This window comes from Protopterus annectens, chromosome 5.part0, assembly GCF_019279795.1.
Source record: "Protopterus annectens isolate FY-2018-M chromosome 5.part0, PAN1.0, whole genome shotgun sequence".
Classification (NCBI taxonomy): domain Eukaryota; kingdom Metazoa; phylum Chordata; order Ceratodontiformes; family Protopteridae; genus Protopterus; species Protopterus annectens.
In genome coordinates, this window is record NC_056735.1 from 1,866,267,074 (window position 1) to 1,866,291,551 (window position 24,478).

The following is a 24,478-nucleotide window of genomic DNA, read 5'->3' on the forward strand; positions in this document are numbered from 1 at the left end:
TGGAGGCAGTCAAGAAGTGTTTGGGCTGGCTAGTATGCCCTGCAGGACTGCAGCTGCAAAACCCGCCCTGGATTTGGAAAATATAGGCAGGTGGTAATGCTTGGTAAATGTGTGTACAGAACTCCAGATAGCAGCCTCCAGAATGTCCCTGGTAGGGACTCCCCTGAGGAATGCTGTAGAGGTAGAAGTTGCCCTAGTGGAATGTGTTCTGACCCCCTGAAGGGTTGGTTTCCCATGGTGTTTGTAGCAGAAATGGATACAGTGTGCTATCCATTTGGAAACTGTCTGTTTTGAAATGGCCTTGCCCTCTGCCCCTGGTGCAAAACTGAGTAGTAACTGGTCAGATTTCCTGAAAGGCTTAGTCCTATCCAGGTAGAATCTGAGCTGTCTGTGCACGAGTGCAGGATCCTTTCCCCTTTATTTTGAGGATTAGGGAAGAAGGTTGGCAAGTGGATCGATTGGTTGAGAGCCACGCTGGACACCACTTTGGGCATAAAGGAAGGATTAGTCATGAGGGAGACCCTGCCAACATGAAAAATAATGAAGAGTTCCACGGCCATAAATGCTTGTAGCTCAGACACTCTTCTTGCTGAAGTGATGGCCAGGAGTAATGCTGTTTTCCAAGAGAGGAATTTTAAGTCTGCTGACGTTGCAGGCTCAAAAGGGTGCAGTGTGAGCTTTTCCAGTACAAAGTTAAGGTCCCAAGCAGGGGTGGGTGCTCTTCCTGGTGGCCGTAAGTGGTTTGCCCCTCTCAGGAACTGTTTAATGAGAGGGTGAGAGCATAGGGCTGGCTCAGAGTTGTAATGAGCCGAGATGACAGAGGCATGGATTTTAATGGAGGAAAAGGATAGGCCTCTGTGGAGTAGATCTGCTAAGTAATCCAAGAGTAGAGGTAGGGAGGGCAGAGTTGTGTCCTCTCCTTTAGATTGAATCCAGGACCAATATCTTTTTCCACTTATCAGCATAGGATTTCCTTGGACTGGGTCTTCTGGCTTCAAGAATGACATCCAGCACCTGCTTGCTTAGGCTAGTTACTGGGGGAGAATTCAAGGAAAAAGCCAGTCTGCACGATTTAGAGTTTGCAGTTGTGGATGCAAGATCTGTCCCCCCTGCTGAGTGAGCAGGGTTGGGCTCTGAGGTAGGTGCCAGGGTGGCACCGGTGACAGGCTGCGTAGGAGTGGGTACCAGTGCTGGCGTGGCCAGTCCGGGGCAATCAGAATTGTCCTTGGTCTGTCCTGTCTTATCTTAAGCAATATTCTTGAGAGAAGGGGCAGAGGGGGAAATGCACAGACTGAGAGGTTTACTCACTGGAAGGATAGGGCATCCACTTTCCAGGCCCTGCTGTGAAGTGTCCTGGTGCAGAATTTGCTGAGCTGGAGATTGCAAGGGGAAGCAAAGAGTTCCACCTCTGGGGTCCCCCATTTCTGAGTCAGAAGGCAGAAGGTGCTAGGCTCTGCCACTTGTGTGGATCTAGGAGATTTCTGCTTAAATCATCTGCCAGTGAGTTTTGTTTGCCTGGCAGGAGTTGAGCTTGCAGATGGACCTGCATGTACAAGGCCATGTTCCACAGGGCCATGGCTAGCCTGCAGAGTGGGTAAGAGTGGGTTCCCCCCTCCTTGTTGATGTACCACATAACTGTGGTGTTGTCTGTTTTTATTAGCAGGGGTCCTGGTGAGAGGAGGGATCTGAAAGCTAATAGAGCGTGCTGCACAGCTAGCATCTCTTTTTGGTTGATGTGCAGATGAATTTGACTTGGGCTCCAGTGGCCCTGAATACACTTGCCGTCCAGGTGTGCCCCCCAGGCATAGTCTGATGCGTCTGTGGTTAAGGTCTGGGTGGCGTGGGGTTGAGTAAAGGGCAGTCCCTTGTTGTGGTTGCATGCTGCTGTCCCCACCAAAGAAACTCTGTCTTTAGACAAGGTATGATAGGAATGACGGTTTCCAGGTCCTGAGAATGTTAGCACCAAAAGTACCATTGAAGTTTTCTCATATGCAGTCTGGCATATGGAATTAATAGGATGCACGAGGCCATGAACCCTAGGGCCTGCAGGATTTTCCTTGCAGATAGCTGGGTTCTGGTGGCCATTTGAGTGAAGTAGTCTGTCAGATAGGCTTGTTTTTCTGGAGTAAGGAATGCCATCTGGGATGCTGTGTCCAACCTTGCTCCCAGGAATACAATCTTTTGACTGGGGACTAGTTTTGATTTATTTTCATTGATGGTGTACCCCAGGGAGGTTAGAAGGTTTTTTAGAAATGTCTGGTGTTGCAACAGCATTTCCTGACTGTCTGCCTGAAAAAGGCAGTCGTCCAAGTACGGGTAAATTTGAATTTTTCTCTGCAGTAGACAATGGCTGGAGCCAGGCATTTTGTGAATACTCTGGGACCAGTGGAAAAGCCAAAGGGATGTGCAGAGAACTGATAATGCATACATCCTGTCCTGAAGCATAGATATTTCCTGCATGTATCCCTTATAGGTATGTGCAGATAGGCTTCTTTAAGTCTAGGGTGGCTAACCAGGCATCTTTGGCCAGCACAGAAAGAAGTTTCTGCAGGGTGAGCATTTTGAATTTTGGTACCAACAGGAAGGTGTTTAGAATGGAAAGATCTAGGAATGGGCGCCAAGTGCCTTTTTTCTAGGTACCAGAAAAAGTCTGGAATAGAACCCTTGACCTATCTGTTCCACAGGAACAGGGTGAATAGCCCTTAGAGAGCAGATATTGAACCTGGTTTTGTGTCTCTGCCCACTGCTTTGGAGGAAGGTCTGGGAACACTTTTGGGGTTAAAATTTGTACCCCTGGGATACAATGTTGAGGACCCATCTGTCTTTGGGGATGGAAGTCCAGTTTTTTGCACGATGGGCAAATTTTCCTCCTAGGGGCACAAGCAGTTGGGCAGATGTAGGTAGTGGAGTTGAGAAGTCATTGGGAATTCTTTCCGTAAAGGGGTGGCTTAGCACTCCCTGTTTTTGAGGTGGAGGCACTCCATTGCTTAGATCTCTGCATCCCATGAGACTGTAGTCTGGGGGGTCTGTTTCCCCTGGGTCTAGTTTGTGATGGCCTAGAGGGAGCTGGAAAGGACCAATGTTTCGAGGGGCAATGCCTACTGAATCTAGGAGGCTCTACCTGCAAGAAATCTTTGACTGTCTGCATAGATTTAGCTTATTCTTCCATCTTTTTAAGAACCTCTTCTGCTTTGGTGCCAAACAGATTGTTCTTGTTCAAAGGAACATCTAGTAATTTTGATTTGACAAGGTCTGCTCCTTAAGCCAAGCATGCCTTATCAGTACAGAACCAGTGACTGCTGCCCTGCAAGATACTTGTAGGGTGTCAAAGCCACACTGCAATGTATGCTTGCTGACTTGGCTTGCAGAATGCATAAGCTCTTGTAATTCTTTATTTTCTGCACAGTCTGTAAAGGTAGCTATTTTTTGCTTAATAAGTTCCATAATATGATGTTGGTACTTCAGCATGTGAAACTGGCAATTCAAAGTACTAACAGCAAGAGTTGCAGAGGTATATACTTTCTTACCCCATCTGTCCAAAGCTCTGGAATCCCTGTTCGAAGGGGTGGGATTCTTAGCTGTAGTTGCTTTGATACCTTTAGGCCCTTGGGAGATGACCTCTGGATCAGCAGTAGGATTTCTGAAAATGAATTTGGGAGAATTGGGTACTCTATAGTTCCTGTCTGGTTTCCTAGGAGTAGGGGGTAAAGTATCAGGAGTTAAACTGGATTCCATAAAGACATCATCCACAACATCCAGGACTGGTGGGATTGCTAAAGACCTATGTTGTGGCAAATTTAGAAATTCTCTGAGTCTCTTTTTGGACTGAGGATAGTCTTGGCATTCCCAGTGGAAGTGCTCTCTTAAAGTATGTAAGATTTCCCCAAAAGAAAAATCCTCTGGAGGAGAAGCAGAGGGAACAGATTCCTCTGCATCTGAATCCTCATAAGCAGATAAGGGCATGTTCTCATAATCAGATACCTCAGAGTCGTCGCACTCTTGATCTGTTAAAGCTGCTGGGGATAGGTCTCTTTTTCCTTAGCAGGGGAAGGCTGACTTCCCCTAATCATCATAATAAGGTCCTCTGCCATTTTAAACATTTGATGTTGTGGCAAGGGAGCAGGTGCAGGCGCTTTGGTCGTCGTTTTTTTAGGCATAGTGCGTATTCTTGGACTTAGAAACTCGGTAGTTTTAGACAGAACTGAAGACGAAAGAAGTCAGTTTGAGTCGAACATCGGTAGCACAAAGAACTTCCTCAGAACCCAGTGCCTGCTCAGCATCTCCAGACCCATCCAAGGTAGAGACATCCACCGGTTCTGTAGTCGAAGTGTCTCACGGCATACCAGACTCCGAACGGGTCTTGGTAGAGGCCTGCAAATCCATTGAAGTGGGCATCAGGGACTGCGGAAGTGCCTCACTGAGTACCGGTAAACCGGCGACTGGCTTAATGGCAGTGTCATCGGCAGCTTTGAACCTGTGCGCTCTGTCTCTGTCTTTATCCTTATGTTCTTTCAGAAGATCGGTAGTCGGATGGCTTACCAAAGCCATTTCAGAATACGGAGATGGACAATGAAAGTATTTAGCAACAAAAAGAGCCTGACAATGAATAGTACAGACGATGAACAAGGCACAAAACCGACAGCGGGGTACATTGTGGTCTGGGCCTAAACAGGTGATGAAGTAAGAACAGAAATCTCAGTGTGGTATTTGCTTTCCACAAGCAAGACAATTGTTAACTTTCTGACATTGGTTAGAGCAAGAAAAACTGTTCCCCAATGGGGTACTTATCTTTAGAAGAGTTCGGGATAACTCAATTTGGAAAAAAAACCTCAGGTAGTGGCCGACCGGCACTTGTAAGAACTGCTTCTGCCTCGGGCTCCTCAGCAAGAAAGACTGATGTAATGGCATCTGCTGCCCGTTTTTATACCCCTGACGACCTGACGTCAGACCTGGAGCGACAGCAACCAACGCAGAAATGCTAAGTCTCTGGTATTTGGGCCAACTTAGGGCTACCTGCAGGCAGATAACCCATGTGCGATGACTGCAACAGTGAAACACGAAAAACATCTGGTTTTCACATGCCCGTTATAAGACATTAAATAGATGAAGACACAGATAACCCCTGGTTTCTGGTGGCTGAAAGACCTACTCCAGAGGAAGTTGGAGAGGTGAGTGAGTGGTCTGAGGAACAACTAAAAGACACTGCAGAGTCACCCATCATCTGGTTAGACATTGACTGAGCCTGAGGAGAAAAAGCAAGGGCTCTTTGGTAAGTTTTTTTCTTTCTAGGTACAGTGGGAGATGGAACAGCTGGAATGAGTTGGTTAGAAAGCAAGTTGTGAGAAAGTATTCACATGCAGCACACTTATACTCATGTACTCCGCCCCAAACACAGTAATGCATAAGCAGCACACTAAATTAATGTCAGAAAATCCTTTTCAAAATTCAGTCTGACAGAAAAAATGGTAGCTATGTTGTCACACAATGTACACTAGCAATAACATATCCATGCCCATATAAAAAAAACTTTGACACTAAACAATTTCAATAAATACACAAAGTTTAGATAAGCAGGACAGTTTCTCACAACATCAGCACCCAAATTAGCTTAGAGCTTAAAACAGTAGTCTCTGACAGGAAACTTCAGATATTAGAAATAATATCAGGTCTATTAATAGGGAAATACTGCTAAAAAACCCTGTTTAAAAATTAACAATTTTTTTTTTCTAAGAGCACTATTCTTTGTGGAAGGGATCCCCACTGGGGACTTACCTGTCAGAAAAGAAGTTGAAGGATGTCTGTTGCTGCTGTAAAGCCTCTACAGTGCTTCTTCAGAAAGTGGTAAGAAAGCATTAAAGAAATCTTCATTTTGACTGCTGATTTCCCTCCACAGAGCTGACCAATCAGCAGTCAGAATGACGTTGTGGGTGGCAGCCAGAGTTTTTGGAAGCTGGCGAGTTATGTCCTAGGTAGGACACAATCCATATTACCTACAGGCTACTGCAGCACTGAAAATGATGATCATGATGAGTGTTTTGCACAGTTTCAACAACCCTTCTTCATTCTGAACAGGTTTTTCAGAGATAAATGAATGCACAAGAAGGATTCATCATGGTGGTCAACTTCTAGCAGAATGACTCCAACAGTGTTATGCTCAGTGACCACAAATAACTCAAAATGAGAAGAGGAGAAACCTTTAGTGTACTGGATCATCTAGGCAGTATGTAGAATAGAGATCACCCTGGAGTGCTGGCATACAGTCATCAAAGAAGGACTAAAGGTGCTATACACCTCTAAGTTTCTATCATCAGAGTGCATTATACAAAGGGCACTGAAATGCAGAGTGTACATTTCTATGCATGCGATGGCTTTGTGCCTCTCCCTCTATTCTCTACTGGATGCCAGAAGCTCAGCAAACACCTTCACCTCCGTCCTGGTGTCCAGATCTGCATTCTTGGCATTTAGCTCCCACTGACCAATCTTCTTCGGTAAGCAACTAGTGATGGTTTCCACATCCAGACCACAGGAGTCACAAATGTACTCACTGCCATTGTGTCAATGGACAAGTGTCTCCGATGTTACTTTTGTTAATTTTTCCCTGAGCCAGCAGATGTGCCTGTAAGTCAGTGCTGACAGTCTACATTAGATCACACTTACACACATACATCGTAATGAAATAATTGTTAACCTGCAGTAACTGCAAAGGCAACAGATAACTACTTCCATGACATGGCTATATTAGGTTTAACAAAGGAATTAATCTGTTGTTTCATTTTTCATCTAAACACAGCAAGGACAATAATACCATCCATAGTGTTGCCACTATGTGCATCCTAAGACAGAGCACAGCATTCCCAATGCACTTTATTTTGGTAAAATTTTGTTCTTTTAGATTCATAGATTGTTATTTGGCTAACAACTCAGATGGTCTTTCTAAGCCTAGCCAAGTTCTTTCTGAAAGAATGATGATATCCTGTATCCAAACAGGGCAAGGCATTTGTATGCTGCCACTTTTCATAAGAGATATGAATGCCGGTCCTGGAGTAGATCTCCTATTCCTCATCCACTGGTCTAGGCTGCGATTAAATCAGGTAAAAGACAAACTCACCTGCTCATGAATGGGAAGCCTGTTCCATAGGAGGGGCAGTCTCTGGGACACACGTTGCAGGAGACTCATTCTACTCCCAATACTTTGCTAAACTCTGGAACAGTATTCCCACACAAATAAAATTCTCAGACAAACTCAAGATTTTAAACAACTGCTTAAACAACATCTTAACCACTCCTGGTCTTGCACATGCTCATCACAAGGTTAAGACTTTGTGTTCACCATACAATACTCTCCACATACTCTCCTTAAACCGAATAAAGTCTCAACCACTCACTGAAAAGGCAATTTTTATACATAACTGTTGCCTCTGTAATCCATTAAGCTGCATGTGGGCTTTCTCTTTAGTAACTTCTACCTCTATAAAATCTTAGAATGTATAAATGTAACTACTGTATGTGTACAAAAACAAATAGAAATTAAACTAGTTTGTGTTTAACTAGAACTAAGCAAAATGCAATGTAAAAAAATGGAACTGTTCTCCCTGGGCCTCTGCTGAAAATAGGTATTACCCAGTCAGACTTCTCAGGTAAACAAAGACAAATAAATAAATAAATACTGCTGCAGCCAAATCTTTCCTTTTATAATGAGGTAATAATATACCCTCACAGTACATAAGCCAATATATAGGTTCAGTTAGGTACTAGGCTATCAGCCCAAGGGCCTAAGTAAGCCTAGTCAACAAGGTTCTCTGGCTTACGCCACCCAAGAAAGTTATTTTCCTGTACCCCTGTCGAGCAGAGCCACTGAAGTGATCCCCAGGGTGTACTTCCTATTTTCTCTTTCACTTGTCTATTGCACTACAAATGCAGCACAACTTCCATTTTGAGTGAAAATTTTTAAATCCTATAATCGTATTCAAGCGTGCAAGGATTTGTGCATTATATATTAAAATTATAGTTAATCATGAGTCACTTCTTATTTTCAAATGGCTTGCATTACTCAAATGTTGCTGCAATCTTTAATACTATGTGAAAAAACACTTTTGAGTAACAGCATTCATCTACATATTAAAAGTTACTTGAGCGCAGGTTTACAAAATAAAGGATATAATCATACCCTAGCAACTGATTTACAAGGAACACTCTTTAGTCTGTCTGTGACTAAGCTGCTTCTTCTCTTCATCTCAAAGTCGGTATTTTTTTTCTTTTGCGCATTTAGAACACTGTCGGCTTTATGTGATCTCAAAGTTGTGATTCTAAGAATCATAGGAAGTTTAAGACTAGAGTTTTGCAACTATTATGCCTTGCCAGGTCCCACCCTTGACTGTACCTCCTTTCTCAAAGATGGCTACGCTGTTCAAGCTTTGGGAAAATTTATGAATATGCATCCAATTATCCAGATCCCGTCTGAAGGAAGATAGTGTATCACACAACTTTATCTGCAGGAGGAGTCTATTGCACAGGTGAGAAAGACATTGAGAAATTAATCTATCTCTTGTTTTACTGGTCTGCTGAAGCAGGTTTAGATACTTTGTTTTGATATTTGTGGAACTGTTTGATTTGTGAAGGTACAAGAAATCCTGTACCACTGGCTCTCTGATGGCTCAGAAGGTAAGGATCATAACATCATAGCAGATTACTAGGCTATCGACCCAGAGGTCATTTTAAGCCTAGCCATTTCAACCAAATGTAATACCATAGAAATGCTAGACAATACCAAAGACTGCATTTTGTGATGACTGCCCATGTCTAGGAGGGTTGTGGGCTCTACCCCAGTAAGAATTGATAGTGCCCCATCCACTTGTCCAGGTTCTTCTTGAACAGTGTCATAGAGGTGCTCTGTTTCACATGAATTGGTAACCTGTTCCAAAGATGCAGCAGTCGCTGGGAGATAAATCCCTCCAGCATGTCCTATTTAAGTTGCAGGCCATACTTAGGTCCCTGAAATGGGTAGCCCTAGTCCCGTTTGATTTACGGACATGCAGGAAGTTCATTAGGTTTGAGTCTTGGATTGCTCTGTAGGCCAGGCATAAGTCTCCCCTAAGAAATCTATATGATACGGAATATAGTGACAGGGACTTTAGTCAGTCTGTGTAAGGCACATGGTGGAGCCCCTTGATGTTCTTTACCAGAAACCTCTGAGGTCTGTCTAATTGCTATAGGTGCTTAGTACGGTACATGCCGAACAGAGCGTTATACTAAATTATGGGCTAGATAAGTGCCGAGTATAGGGGGGGGGTTATAACGTCTTTTGCTCTCCAGGTGATGCTTTCACTAATCAAGGGTGCTACACAGAAAGCTTTCCTTACTACAGTAGACACATGGTGGTCGAAGTTAAGGTTGCAGTTAACTTGTGATCCCAGGTCCTTTACTACTTCATGGGTACTTAGGGTATTGTTGCTGATTTAATAGTGTGAGGGGACACTTTTTGTGCTGAAAGGAATGATGATGCATTTCTTTGCATTCAGTTACACCAGTCATTGGTCTGTGTGAGACCCTCCTGGAGTATACTGACATCATTTGGGGATTCAATGATTGTATCTAGTTTGCAGTCATCTGCAATCTTGGTCAACCACCACCCCTTAGTTTTGACCAGGACTTCTGTGAAATATATACAAAACAGTAGAGGGCCTAGCACTGACCCCTGTGGCAACTCACTGGTAACAGGTCTGCTGGTGGATGTGGAGTCACCCACTTTGATAGTATGTCCAGTTTCTGAGCCATTTGGCAATCCATCTTACAACAAAGAGATTTACATTCAGTTTGCTAAGTTTATCGGTAATGACTAAATGTGGGATTGTATAAAAAGCCTTTGCCAGGTCAAGGTATGCTGATTGCATGGCCTTGGTCACATTTTCAAAGAAATCCACCAGACTCAACAGGCAGGATCTGCCCTTCATGAAGCCAAATTGGGAAGGATCCAGGGTTTGGAGGTCATCTGTGTCTTTATTTACGAGGTCCATAATGATATGTTCCATGGCCTTACAGATGATGCTGGTCAGGCTTATGGGTCTGTAATTCCCCGGCTCTGTTGCTAGACCACCTTTGTGGAGGAGAATAACTGTTACTGTTCTCTATTCCACAGGAACAAAGCCTGTAGTACGGCTATGCTTGAAAAGTGCACTTAGTGGTAATGCTAGTTCATGTTTTAGCCTATTCAGAAGACAGCCTGGGATGTCATCTGGTTCCATAGAGGCTGTGTTTTTTTGCCTTGGACAAGGCTTTGAGCACCTGCTCTTCAGATATGTAGGTTGGGGGGGATGTTTGGTGGAAGGCTTGTTGTAAGTTAGAAGGGGATAAAGGAGTGAAATTTTCGCTAAACCCATCCACTAGCAGGCTTGCTATCTCTGTGGATCAGTGTGTGCAATATCATTGGCCATAAGTTCTGCACATGCTTGGGTCCGACCCCTTCGGTTACATACGTAGCTGTAAAAGGCCTTATGGTTATCCTTGGCTGTACTTGCTAAATTTATCTTAAAGGAGCCACTGGAGGATATGACAAGTTGTCTTATTTGTCTGTTGAGGTTGAGAAAGATGCTTTTCCATTCCTGGGGCCTTGTCTTTGTTTACAATAAATGCAAAATGTTGCTGTCTAAGAAAAGTTTGTTGATGCTGGATGTCAACCATGGCAACTTCTTTTTACTTGGGGCTCTAGCTTTGATTCGTTCTGGTACGGCAAAGTATATAGACCTATGCAAGTGACTGTACAGGGCTTTAGTGTAAGCTTCGGCGTAGTTACCACTTCCAGCTGGGGTGGGGCTTGGAATGTATTTAAACCTTCACTTAGGAGGGAATAGTTTGCCTTGGTGAAGTTTTTTAGTCTGATTTCACCTTTTGTGAGTTCTGGCTGGTGTCAATGCCAGCTTAAAGATGACCGATTTGTTTTCAGTTTTAACTAATTAGGGTCCAACAGTTGCAGCTGTGCATCTGTTTGACATGTAGGTGGACCAGGTCCAGAATGTTTGTTTCCCTTTTCGGGGTATGGACAATTTGTTCCAGGGAATTTGAATTCACAAAGTCAAGAACTTTTGTGCTAGCATAGGTTTCCCAGTTGATGGTGGGATAATTGAAATCCCCCATAACCAGTGTGTTCGGTAAAATTTGGATTGTCTCCAGTTTGGTCAAGTAGGTTTCATTTGCCCACAAATTACCACATAGGTGGTAATCCATTAAGTACAGAAGAAGTCATTAGGGACCCAAGTTGATAGCAATCTCTCATTTGACAACCACGTGGCCAAAGTGGTTAGAAAAACATTTTATATAGCCCACCTAATCATGAAGGGATTCACATCTAGATCAGGGGAGGTCATCGTACCTCTTTACTCATCCCTCATCAGGCCCATAATTGAGTACAATGCCCCTTTTGGGATGTACCTTACCAGACACCTGCAGCAACTGGAAAGACCCCAAAAGTACCTCACCAAGAGGATCAAAGGGCTCAAACAGATGCCATATGCTGCCCGGTTAAAGAAACTCCAGCTCTACTCAGTGGCATACCGCCTGCTCAGAGGCGATCTGTGCCTGACGTATAAAGCCATGTCCAACCCGAATTAATGGACATGCTGCACCTCAGAAAATCCAAATCCCATCGAGCTACGCTCGAGAGACTTGAACCTCAGCAGTGAAATAAATAGGACATGCTGGAGGGACAGATTCATAACCCAGAGGCTCCCTTCACTCTGGAATAAAATCCCAGTCCAGGTTAGGCAGAGTCCCACATTGACTCTCTTCAAGAGGAATCTTGATGAGTGGATGGGAGATTGTAGGTTTACCCCGGCTATCACTTCTGTGTCACTGTTAGACAGAGGCACAGTATACTAACCTCAAAAAAAGACATAGCAAAATTAATTTAAAATGGGTGGCGAAAGCCAAACACACTCTGGCTAGGCTTATAAATGCCCTAGGGCAGATAGCCTAGTATGAACCTATGAACCTATAGGCATTGTGACCCAATGGAAGGGGATCTATAACTAGCTATGACTTGAATGGGGGCCTTACCCACTGTAACCTGGACCTGCCATAAGTCCATGGGGTTGTCCAGTCTAACTAGATGGGAGGTGAATTTATCACTACTATAGATTTAAACATGTCCCACTTTGTTCTCACACATTCATTTTGTGGCCTAAATGAGTGGAAGGCATTGTAGGCTTGCAAGGCCAGGGTAGTCTCTGAGGCCTTGAACCAGGTTTCTATGACTGCAAAGACATCTACATCATCTAGTGATAGAAGTGCTTCCAGGGAGTACAGTTTTTGATTTCAGCTCCAGCTTCAGCATTTAGCAGCATGACCCTTATTTTGTTCTGATTGGTTAATTTCACGTTGATAATGTTGGTTTTGAGACCTTGCTTAAAAAGGCACTATGGGGGGGGGGGGGTGGAATGAGCCTTTGTCAGCAGCCAAAAGCCTAGAGGTGCCAAGTGCAAACCATCTCTGGCAAAGCAGTGAGGTTTCTCGACCATTGCCTCCCAAGCTGACAGGAACTGGATCCCCTTTGAAGGACACCAAAAACTGAGCCAGTTATTGAAATCAATCATTTTTGGGACACATACTCAGAGCGCTCAACCATGTTTCTTCTTCATACAGTCCAGTGAGGTACATTTCAGATCATTTACACCAACATGAACTATGACAAAGTCAATGGCATTTGTTGCTGAGACCCGAGTGCATGCGTGATCTGACAAATATTGGCAATGGACAGGCAAATGACTGTGACTTTCTCCTTGTCCAACCTGGTGGGTAGGACATCCGTGTGTCTCACTACTGAGTCTCCAAATGACAAGAAAATTTGTTTTTTTTGAGTGCTATGCCTTACTGGCTTGGTGGGTGAGACATTGGTGTTGCTATGTGTCATGGGTGCTGTGCAGGCTGTGTTAGTTGGAACAGGCTTGAGTTTTAGAGGTCCGTGGTGTTTTGTAAGTTTTTTGAGAGAACCTCCACGTATGTGGATTTACGTGTTTGATGCATACTACATGTATGATTAGTAGTACTATGAGCATATGTAGTGGTGGGTGAATTGACAACCTTCTCCATGTTATTGTTTTGAGTGAGCGAGAGCATGGATTCTAGATTCTTGGTATAAATACTTCTCTTGTATTAGAGTGTTATTAGTAGAGGGTTGTCAACATACATGAGGCAATTGCTATACTGCCTCAAGAGACCCATGTCAACAAGGTTAACAGGAGAAACAAGGGTAGTCCAACTGTCCATAATGCTAGGTTGAAGACTGTTATCACTAGGGATGGCTATTCAGAAGTGATCACGGTTGAGCTCAGTGGATGGATATTTCTGCCTGGGTTTTAGGGAATATTTCTCAGAGGAGCATATATGACCAAAAAAGATGGACAGTGCTTCTGGTCTTTTTCTGGAAGCTTAGTGATTTTAAGCCTACGATCCTCTTAAGCCATACTTGGAAATCATGCTGAGCCCCTAAGCCAGACACTTCACACCAATCACAAGCAAGCATAATTCATGCAAATCAAAAGAAACAATGAAGAATTAATGCCTATACTGCCAAAATGCTGTATAAACATATACTTAACCAACTTATGTAAACTCCAATAGCAGCCACTGAAAGGAAGTGTCACCCAGACACAGGATGAGGTGGGATGGTATTTGTGGCTCATCAAGGATGGTACTCACATAGATCAAGCAACACTGTAAAAATGCTATCTGTTATAGCTAATACTGAAGACCTTTTTCAGTGGACCTGGGCCTACAACTAGCCAATCTCCAGAAGTAAGAACTTCAAGTGTGAAAGAAGCCAATGGACAGAAAAAATGAAAATCATAGACGGCATAGTCCTGACATACCAAAGTAACAGAGGAGGCCTAAATCCTGAAGTCACAGTCCAAGCAATACTAGCTGGTGAAGATTTCAGTTGACAACCAAGTCATCTTAGCACTGAAGTCTGCAAAAGACACACACTAAAATAAGTAATGGAAGGAGCCATGCCCCCTGAAGTCTGGTCTTTGGCTTCAGTAATTTTCCAGTGGGTGGTTTGCTACTTATAAGCAAAATATAATGCAGCTTGCAGTCTACCTGAAAGGTGTTTGATTGTTATGTGATAATCCTTCCATCCGTGTAGAAAAGCAGAAACAAATGATGTTCTCGGTTTCTAAACTCATGCAGTCACCTTATATGCAGCTTAAGCTGAAGTGCATATCCAGGTTATGAGCAGCTTGCTCTCCCCTGATTTCTGAGCAAAAAGGTAGATGGACTGGCTTAAAGACCATTTTGACAGCACTTTCAGAAGAAAACCAATCAGCTGGTCCTAAAGGATAGTCAATCCTTGTGAAAGAATATGTATGGTTCCCTAAATTAGGGCATGAAGCTCCAAGACCTTGTGAACAGAGGTGATGGCCACCAGAAACATCATTCCACAAGAGGTGAACTTCAAATCCACCTAACAAATGGGATCAATTAGGAGACAGTCAAGCCAGTCAAAAAAGAAGTTCAGGACCCAAAGAAAAAAATGAGTTCTACAAAGGAGGTGAAGATAAGGAACACCTTTGAGAAACTGTTTAACTAGCCAAAGTGAGTAAACAGTTGTGCCCTGCATAACGTCATGATGTCCTGAAAAACCTGACACATGCACCATGAATGTGGAATAACTGAGAAACAAATCATAAGAACGTCTGAAATAAGTCAGAAGCATCTGCAAACTGACTGACTGCCTGAATGACTGACTGACTTACTGAAGAGACACAGGATACCTCACTACTCAACAGGATAACCCCTTCACTTGGCAAAGCACATGGTATCTAGCAACTTCAATCTGTTCTGGCATCATAGATGAGAGATCTGGGAAAATCAGGGTCTACAGCAAAAGGCAGGCCTCAAAGTGAAGCCTTCTGTCACCCCAGCTGTGGGAACTTACTTGGTTTATGTCACTAGGGTTTTCTGTACTGCCAAAAGTCTGAGAGCCTGAAATTATACCCTTCTCAGCTACCAATGGGCAACAATGATAAGTTTTGATCTTTCTTCCCTGTACTTTGCAATTAAGTACAGAATCAAGAGGAATAAAGTGAATTGGAACACTAATCTACCTTGCCAAAAAATACACACAACACTTCTAGTGAAGCTCCACCATGCACTGCTAAATGGAGAAGCTGATGCAGTCTCAAGCTGATCTTCAATATGCTCCATGCACTAAAGATCTCAGCCAGACAAGACCCCTAAACTGACATTACCTGAAGAATGGAGGGGGTGGATCAGGGAGTCTGCCAACTCTTTCAGTTCTCTTGGAAAGTTAACTTATGAACAGTGATGCTCTAAAGCTATGGCCCACTGCCATCACTATCATGCTAACATCACCTCTCTGCAAAGGGGTATGAGTGTGTGTGTGTGTGTGTGTGTGTGTGTGTGTGTGTGTGTGTGTGTGTGTGTGTGTGTGTGTCTGTGTGTGTCCCTTTGCTTCTTTATGTACCACAAAACAGAATGGTTATTACAAAATCAGGTGTGTGCTCTGAAGCACTGTTCCATCCAGAGCTTTAAAACCTAGGAAACATGTGTATAGCACAGCCGGGGACTACTGCCAGATTTCAGCCTCATTTGGTCACTTAGTTCAGATTTTTTCCCCATAAACAGATTTACTGGTACATTCCTGCACAGTCTTGTGACTTAAGTCTGTGGTGGGATTGCAGTAGTAGCAGTATTGTGAATTCTGCTCCCATAATTTGTGCTCCCGTACATTTCCAGCTGTTTATATTCCAGTTTTGTGCTAGAGTCTTATAGTCTGCTTTAAGTTCCCATCAGACATCTAGACCTTCAACTGCAAAGACCTAGTACAACCTGGTAGACTCCTTCAAGCTGGGAATATAGAGTCTGCAGTACCAAGGGAAAAAAATGGAATGGCGGCCTCGGCCTTCAGTATCTCCAACCAACAGTTGGGTAATCAAGAGACTTTTTCCCCAGACAAGTTTGGTGGGCAATGAGTTCTGTCAGATTATCCTTGGGGTGGGCAAAGCCTACAGCCTAAAATAAAACTTCTACTGGTTGGAATTAGGACTGTGCCTACTGTGAGCCCTCACCATCTGTTCAAGTGAAGGAGAGGCAAGAAGAAGCTCAACACCTGTAGATCCCATGAGGCCATTGTAACAATGGACTTAACTCTAGGAATGCTACAACATGGCAAGTCCCACAAGTCTCTGCACCTGTGTCTATACCTTGGATGTGGCCTAGAGCTTTTCTCCGGACCTTCACAATACATCCATCAACAGGAATTTTCAACCATACCATGCCAAGAACTCCTTCTGGTATATCGTGGTGACAGTGTTGAACTGATGATGCCTATGGCAGTGCTTTATTGTTGTATCTTTCCCTAAGACAGTGCAGATAATGCCAATATTGTAATGCAAGTCTTGTATGGTTATATGATGACCAGATGTTAATTTATAAGGATTTGTTTCTAGAAACTGAATGTGGGAACTTTTCATTAAAAAGCAACAAGACCAGGATATGAATTATGCAAGTGGTGGAAAAGAAATGGGATGGAGGCTAGGTGAGCTTTAGCAGTTAGCACCAGGTATCATAGGCTGCACTGTCAGTGGACACACATGCCCCCAAACATATCATAAGAAAGTGCTGAAATTAACTGTAGAAGACAATGGGCCAACTGTTAGCCATCAAGGAGAGTCACAAACATTAATCTCTTGCCAGATCTCAGCTTCTTATTCAGTACAGAAGAATAACAAATAAAATTACTTTTAGACATTGTTTCAAGTTCCACTGCTTCGATTTCTGCATTCTGGATATCCTGAAGCAACACAGCTATAGGAGACAGTTTTGCATACTGGTTCTGAAGAGCTCTTCGATGGTGTTCACTTAACAAATGGTCATTCAGCTTCTGACTAACATGCTTGTATTCTTTACTTAAGTTATCCAGGTAATTCTGTATTACACCATATTTAAACAGTTCCCTTAGATCTTGATGACAGCTTCTTTGCGGTCTTAATAAAGGAGGAGAAGGAACAGGAGTACAAAACAATGATTTCTTCTTGATCATATGACGGCAACGTAATGTGGTCAGGAACAGTCGTCGAATAAATGCGATCATCATTAGTCATAACAATTCTAGCTGTCAAACTGGACCATCAGAACAAGACAACACTATACAGTGCTACCATTGGCCCTTCCTGTGATCTGAAAAAAAATAAACAAAACAAAAACAAATTAAGGCTACACAATTCAAGAAAAAACAAACTACAAAAACAAGCCACCTTTCTAATTTAATTTTCACTGTTGTGGAAAGCTTTCACTCAAAAGTAAGAACATGACAATGCACTACATTACCAGTATCCTTTCCTCAAGCTAATACTTAATTTTTGTCTTTATAGAAAAGGCAGGTCTTCCTCAATCTAAGTGCCTTCCTTAGAAATATTTTCAGACACACACACCCACAGACACAGGCACACACACAGACAATTTAACCAAGTAGTGCTTTCAAAGGCAAAGTCACAAAAGTTTTTTCTCTTTTCTGAAGAATTCCAGTCTTCTCACTTCTAGTTTTAACGCACAAACATGCTCGCTTCAGCTGCTTTAGACCACTTCAAGTACTCCTTTTTGAGCTCCTTTGGTGGACTACCTAATACAATACTGCACCAACTCTTGCTCTAGTTGCTTTACTCCACTATAAATACCTTTGGAGCTCCTTTAGTAAGCTAGCACACCTCTGTTCTACTTTTTATCACTCCTGTTAATCCTGAAGGATCAGAAGTTCTGCATTTACCTTCAGAAGTTCTCACTGCCATGAACTTTCTGAAGCATGGGTCAAGATAAAATTTCCAATGTCTCAGCACCCCTCCCAAAGCCATAGCAAGAGTGAAACCAGAGCAGTAGTTGCCATAGGTGCAAGCTGTTAGGGATGCAGTCAGTGGTTTAGCCCACATGCAGAATTCAATTAGTTCGTGATCTGTTCCGAAAAGGAAAACCTGGCCTAGCAATAAAACATTTAAGTAGCAGCATCATGATTGTGTATTCCTTGCTACAGTTCAGGAAGGAGTATTACATTGTAGTTGTATAATATCTCCTATCTTAATTTGAAAACCTTTTTTTTCTTCTTCAATTCTCTTGCGCTTTGAAGAACAACCTTGTTTTAGCTCTGCCCTCCATGTATACACCACAATGTATATATAGAAAAAAATGCATACATTTACATAACTAACTACAAATGTATACGCCCATACTATACTACAGGTAAAGCACGTCAAGCTTTCATCTTGTTGTAAGTACAGTACTGACATTTACTTCTGTAGCATATCATCTTGAAATATATCCCATCACACAAGGATGGGCTGCACTTTGCAGCCTAAGAGTAATCTGTGGAAGCCTAGGGAGAAAACTTTTGTGATGTCAGGCATGGAGCAAAAAGCCATGCTCAGATGCAAATGTGAAATAGTTCACAAGGAATGAGTGATAAGCATAATGCAGTTCAAAAGCTTTACAAACACTCTGCCCACTACAGCATACTATGGTAACTACAACAGGTCATAATGCATGCAAGCCCTCAGTCTTGGAGCTGTCTGTTAAAGTGTGCATGTGTGTGTGCGTGTGTGTGTGTGTGTGTGTGTGTGTGTGTGTGTGTGTGTGTGTGTGTGTGTGTGTGTGTGTGTGCACACCAACACTCATGCGCTAAGTCAGGCAGCCTAAGCAGTTTGTTCTCCAATTACTCTAATATGTAAGTTTTCCAAGTGCTATGAGGGTGCTAAACACATGCAATACACAGTCTGCCATATTATTCTCCTATCTGTCTTCCACTGTAACCCTCAAAGCACCAAATGTTTAAAAAGCAAAGCCTACAGTCTACTACACTTTGTATTCTTCCTCTACTGGGCCACCCAATCGTTGCGTGAACCTGGTCATGCAGCAGGGTGCTGGGATGTATGCCTTGCTCCTAAAACCTCAATGTACTTTCACATATCCTCCCTGAAACCCGGCCCTCATTAACCTGCCCACCACCAATTAAGAGTTATTAGTACTATTTTGTGCACCATTTGAAATGGATAAGCAATGAATTGCCATTTAGCACTCCATGTTGTTCAATATGGAGTGTACTCAGCTTCTAGTGACAGACAAGCAATTCTATTTATGAATCACGCATCTGCCAGCATTGCCACAAAAAAAGCCTTTCGGAATAAACCTGATATAGTAGGCATCTATGAATCCAGTCACCATCCAACTCCAACTTGACTGGACAATGCATGAGGGGTTTCCGAATCACAGACAACTTCTACTTGCATAAATTATTGGATATAATAAATAATACTGTTTCACTTTTCAGCAGAGGCTCCGTTACAGTGGAGCTATGACAAATAATGGATTATTGGAAAATATTTCTCTACTTTGAATGTGGCTATCAGAAGACTTTATCTATACAATGGTACAAGTCAGTAATAGGAAGAGAGAGTTAAAATGTAAAGCAACCACTAAGTGCTGAAATGAGAGTGAGCAAATAAAGGTAGCTCAAGCAGGAAGCAACTGAGCAGGTGGTGAAATGAGGACGGTGAGAATCTTAGGCTTCAATCGTTATGGAATGCTGCAAAAAAACAATTATGGCTTTATAGTACAGTTAAGGCTCTTGACACTCATAAGAGAGTAGGACAAGATGCTGGTACTCATCAATCTGTTTTTTTTTTTTAATACTATAAGAATGGATGCTGCTGTTGAAAGGTCAAAGCCTTAGCACACTCTTTAATTCACTGAGAGCTAGGACAAGTGAAAGTTTGTGATTCATTCACAACCCTTATCTAAGTTAATAAGATATTATTATTCTTTACTTATTCTTTGCTCTTTCCAGCTTTGCCCACTGAATTTCCACTGTACATCAGTGACTTATTCATTCATCCATCCTGGCTGGAATAATAATCCACATCACCCTAAGGGTAGGGAACACTCCTTTCAGTGCAGCATACCTTTTGGTAAACACATTTCTCTACCAGGCAGTAGACACAAGAGTTAAGTTCTGGGAGACCTTATTATCCAAGGATGACTCAGACTTCTTTGGACCCACCTAACAGCCCTCTCCAATTTAGCACAATAACTGGCCACAGTGAACTTCTGTTAATGTGTGCTTCCACACAATTATAATGCACCTCTGGAGGGCATACAGTCCTTTCCTAGGTTGGAGCTCTACAGACCCTATATGGAAGAGTTCAATACTGAGCCATCCTGTGGCTTCTTCTGCAAGACTTTAATTGACTATTCAAAGGCAACTGAGCCAATCTTGCCCACTGACTCCCATTCATCACCTACTGACTAAAGCAATTTCTGGGTCATTAACTGAACCGGAGCTGCAAGAGGAATAGTCAGATTCAAATCTATATGCAGCTGAGCCGAGGTTGTTCTAATTTGACATTCAGTGATAGCCCTGTTTATAAAAATAATACCTTTCAGCCCTCTCCAAAACTTTAATGCTACACAATCTATTACATTAACTTGCTTACTACACACAGCAGATAAAACTGCACTTCAGAATGCTAGAGAAGGGGAATGTACATTTGTACTGCAATGCCATCTCCAATGCTGCCTCAAGAAGTTAATTGTTTCCCATAAACTTTTATAAAATATGTGCATCTTCTAGCCAGTGGGCAAAAACTGAAGGGACATGGGATGAAACTGAATACAGACAACACAGTTGTCCTGATAGCAAATGGAGGAAATCAGAAAAAGCTGAAAATTGAGACAGAAGGGAAACTGTGGAACAGGTTAACAGTCTCAAGTATCTAGGAGTGGCTGATAAGAGGGGAAGTCTAAATTCCAAGTTCAAAGCTAGAATCTTTTAGTGCTGCAGCCACCTGCCACAGAGTGTCAGGGAAGGGGTAGTTTGTGGCAGACAAATGCCAAAGAAGCTGAAAAGTAATGCATACAAAACAGTGGTGCAGCCAGTGCTGTATGGCACAGAAATGTGGTCCCTGAAGGCAGAGCAGTTGAGGAAGCTTGTGGGGATGGAAATGAACTGCATGAAACAAGTGGTAGGAAGTATACTGTGGGACAAACAAAAATGAGGACATCAGAGCAGAAGCCAAAGTAATCCTGATTGCAAAGCATGTCAAAGAAAATGATTACATTGCTTTGATCACAAGCAAAACATGATTTGGTGAAGATTTCAGAAAAAAGGGAAGACAACAAGAGGAGTCAAGGACATCTAGCCAAGAAACAGACTGTATGACAGAGGGTCTGCAACAGTCAGGCATGACTGTCAAAATAAGAAGGAAAGAAGCACTGAACTGAGAGAGGTGAAGACAGTTGACAAGACACCCTAGCTCCATGTAGGAAAAACAGGAGAAAGTGGACTGATGATGATTTCTAATTATTTATTTATTGATTTACTGACAGTTGATTACTGGAGAAGTCCAGCTGGGTAGAAGCACATTTTCAGAGGCCCAGGGAGAAAAGCTCCAATTTATTACAAAATATTTCAAGAACAATGATTTTAACAATCTTCAGAAAAAACATCTGCAGTTTAAATAATTATAACAAATCAGTGATAATATAAAAACATTGGTTAAGAACTGATACAAGTTATATGTCAATCATTTAATATATATACAAATTTGATAGACTTTGTAGAGAAATTAAAGGTAAGTTGGTCTAACACAAGTAAGAATTGCAATATGAAGTGAGGTAAAGAGCAGGCTTATGGTATATTTAGAGAGAAAGCCAAGAAGAGAATTTGATAGACATAAGGAAGTAACTGAAGAAAGGAGAGTAAGTGGGTATAAGGAATGACAAGGTACTTGTTCACATTTAGGGATACAGTTTTTCCTGGTATTGAGCAAGACTAAAGCCAGATTTTAAGATGGGAGGGAGGGTATAGACCTGATGGACACAGGTAAGGAGTTCCAGGCCTTAGCAACCTTGTATGAGTACAGACAATGCCCAGCAGATTTGACAGGTTTGTAGATAGACAAGAGTTTTTGGTGACTGGATTGCAAAGACCGACTGGGAACACAGTTGGGTAGAATGTTTTTTAGTGCTGGGCAGGCAGATGGATGCTGGATAATTTTATAGGTGGTCAGAAGTTGTGTATATGCCAGTTAATGAGGCTGTTCTAACCAATTTAGGGTTTTTAGTGCTATACAGTGGTAGATTCTGAAAAAGGTGTTTGCTGCAAATTTAGTAACTTTGTTATAGCATTGTTCAAGTTTTAATTTTTGTGAAGCCTGGAGATTAGTAAGGATGGCAGCACCATAAAGAAGTGTGGGGAGGAGAGAAGTAGTGACATGTAAAATCATCCCTAGTTTTTAATGAGTTTTTATTATGTAATTTTCTATATGCAGGTTTAATGTAACCTTATCTACTATCGTCCCTAATAATTTGCTATAGGACGTCAAGAAAGAGAACTTTAAATTTTGTTTTTTTTTTATGAGAGAGGGATTTGGGGGAAGTAATATTTTGGTCTTTTGGGGTTGAAAAATTAAAAAAATACTACAAAGTGATCAAATTGCAGAATATATGACAGAAAAATGTTAACTGTGGGCAACAATCTGTTTTCAGTATAAATTATTTGGGTACATAAAGGAGAACTACAACGACACTTCAGGAGCTCAGTCCCTAACATCTGTTGATATTAAGCATTACAAACATATTTCTATAATGATGATGATAACTTAATGGTCACTTTGCATTGTTGTATGATGCATAGCTCTCAACCTTCCATCTCCAACATATGGAACACAACCTCTCGTAATGCAGAACAAATAGGAAAACCGTAGAACATTTACTAACAGCTTACTAACTTCAACTAGAAAGCTCATAAAATGGTTAAATGTGTTATTTTATACTTGCAAAAGGTTATTTTGACAAATTAGTATAGTTTAATATTATCTAACATGGGTATCAATTAGAAAAATCTTAATCAGAATGTGTGACACAGCCCTTTGATGTGGAACTGTGAAGAATATTGACTTTTTAAGCTACAAAATAAGGAACATTCCTCATAACATGGTACACTCAAAAGGCATGGTATGATACAAGCGACTTTATCAGATCAAACAAAAACAAAAAACACTTGCAACCATACCTCAAAACTATTCAGATATCTGCAGAATGCTAACATTTTTGCCTCTTATTTTTGGTCTGCTCCTCTTAAAATGTGTGTTTTTCTGGCAAACTACAGAGGACTGAAGTCACTAAACAATAACATACATTTGAGTTTCAGACTTCACACCCTTCAGAAAATGCAAGCTAATGCAAAATCTATTATCCTAACAACATTCTACAGTCTATAAGAGCAGAGTCTGTAGTCACTGCATCTGACCTCGATATTGCAGGAGGTCTGTCACAAGGCCCTACCCCTACAAGTTTACTGAAAGTTTTGTTAAATTTAATGCAAGCATATTTATAATGAAGAACCTTGCTGTGTACTAACTTTAATCAAATACATGCCTGTTCTGTGATTGAAAGTCTCTTTGAAATAGTCCATGCACTCTAACGATCTCTTACTAAGTTGGCTACTGTCCCCTTTTGCTTGACCAGTAGACTGACTATACTGCATATGCCAGTTATTTAGTCTCAGAAACTGACAAGTTATTTAGTCTCAGAAACTGACAATCTGTTTTATTTAGGTCTCTTTGGTAATTGCTTTGTTCTGGCTATAACCTGATTGATCTCAGTTATAAATTGACCTGTGGGTGGGAAGCCTGCTCGGCTTCACTCTCCTACCTCCAATTCCCACCCACCCTTTCTTACTCCAATATTATACTTCCTACCTACACATTTCACTTGTGACTCTTATTCCAAAACCCACCCCAATGACCATACTACTTCTATACATATGCTACATACACTTATGTTTCTTGTCTCCTATTTCCCTATCTCTATTTCATTTTTAGCCCCATTTTCAACTATATTTCTCCCTCCCATACTGCTTTGCACTACATCCATTTATAATCACAACCCTTCCTAACAGTACCTATCTATCCCACATTGTATATTTTTCCATTCCCAAATACATCCTCATTTTTTCTTATTTTGACTACATTAGTACTCCCTCTATTCCTTATATTCCACAGAAGGTACCGGGGTAACCCTCTTTTCTTTTATAGAAAATACTTTTCTCCTTACCTATCCTCTTCCAGCTTTCAGAATTCACCATACCTGAATTTCCTACTGTCCTGCAGTTTCCTTCTTCATTACTACTTCCATGCTACCTGACATCTATAAAATGCAGATGTCTGTACTCAATTATGCTACTCTACAGCTTATCCTTTATTCTTCTCCTCCTACTGTGCCACATTTTACCTACCATGACTCCTATTGTGCCACATTTTACCTACCATGACTCACTAATATATCGCAACATCTATCCAATTCTGCCCCAACCACCTATCCATACTTCCTCTTTACACTCTCCACACATTGCACCAAACCTATTTAATATTTCCTTCATCTTTATACTAACTACAGGCTGATTAATTGAACTTCAGTTCAA

General features: G+C 41.9%; 1 protein-coding gene across 3 annotated transcripts in view; it reads right to left on the reverse strand.

Moving 5' to 3' along the window:
• Positions 1 to 17,186, reverse strand: part of MTRF1 (mitochondrial translation release factor 1) — a 793,430-nt gene extending 776,244 nt beyond the window's left edge. For all 3 annotated transcript variants that reach the window (XM_044071697.1, XM_044071698.1, XM_044071696.1), the window contains exon 1: positions 16,753 to 17,186. In XM_044071697.1, the coding sequence (XP_043927632.1) occupies positions 16,753 to 17,107 (355 nt within the window). In that variant the 5' untranslated portion in view covers positions 17,108 to 17,186. The remainder of the gene's footprint in view (positions 1 to 16,752) is intronic.
• Positions 17,187 to 24,478: the final 7,292 nt, after the last annotated feature.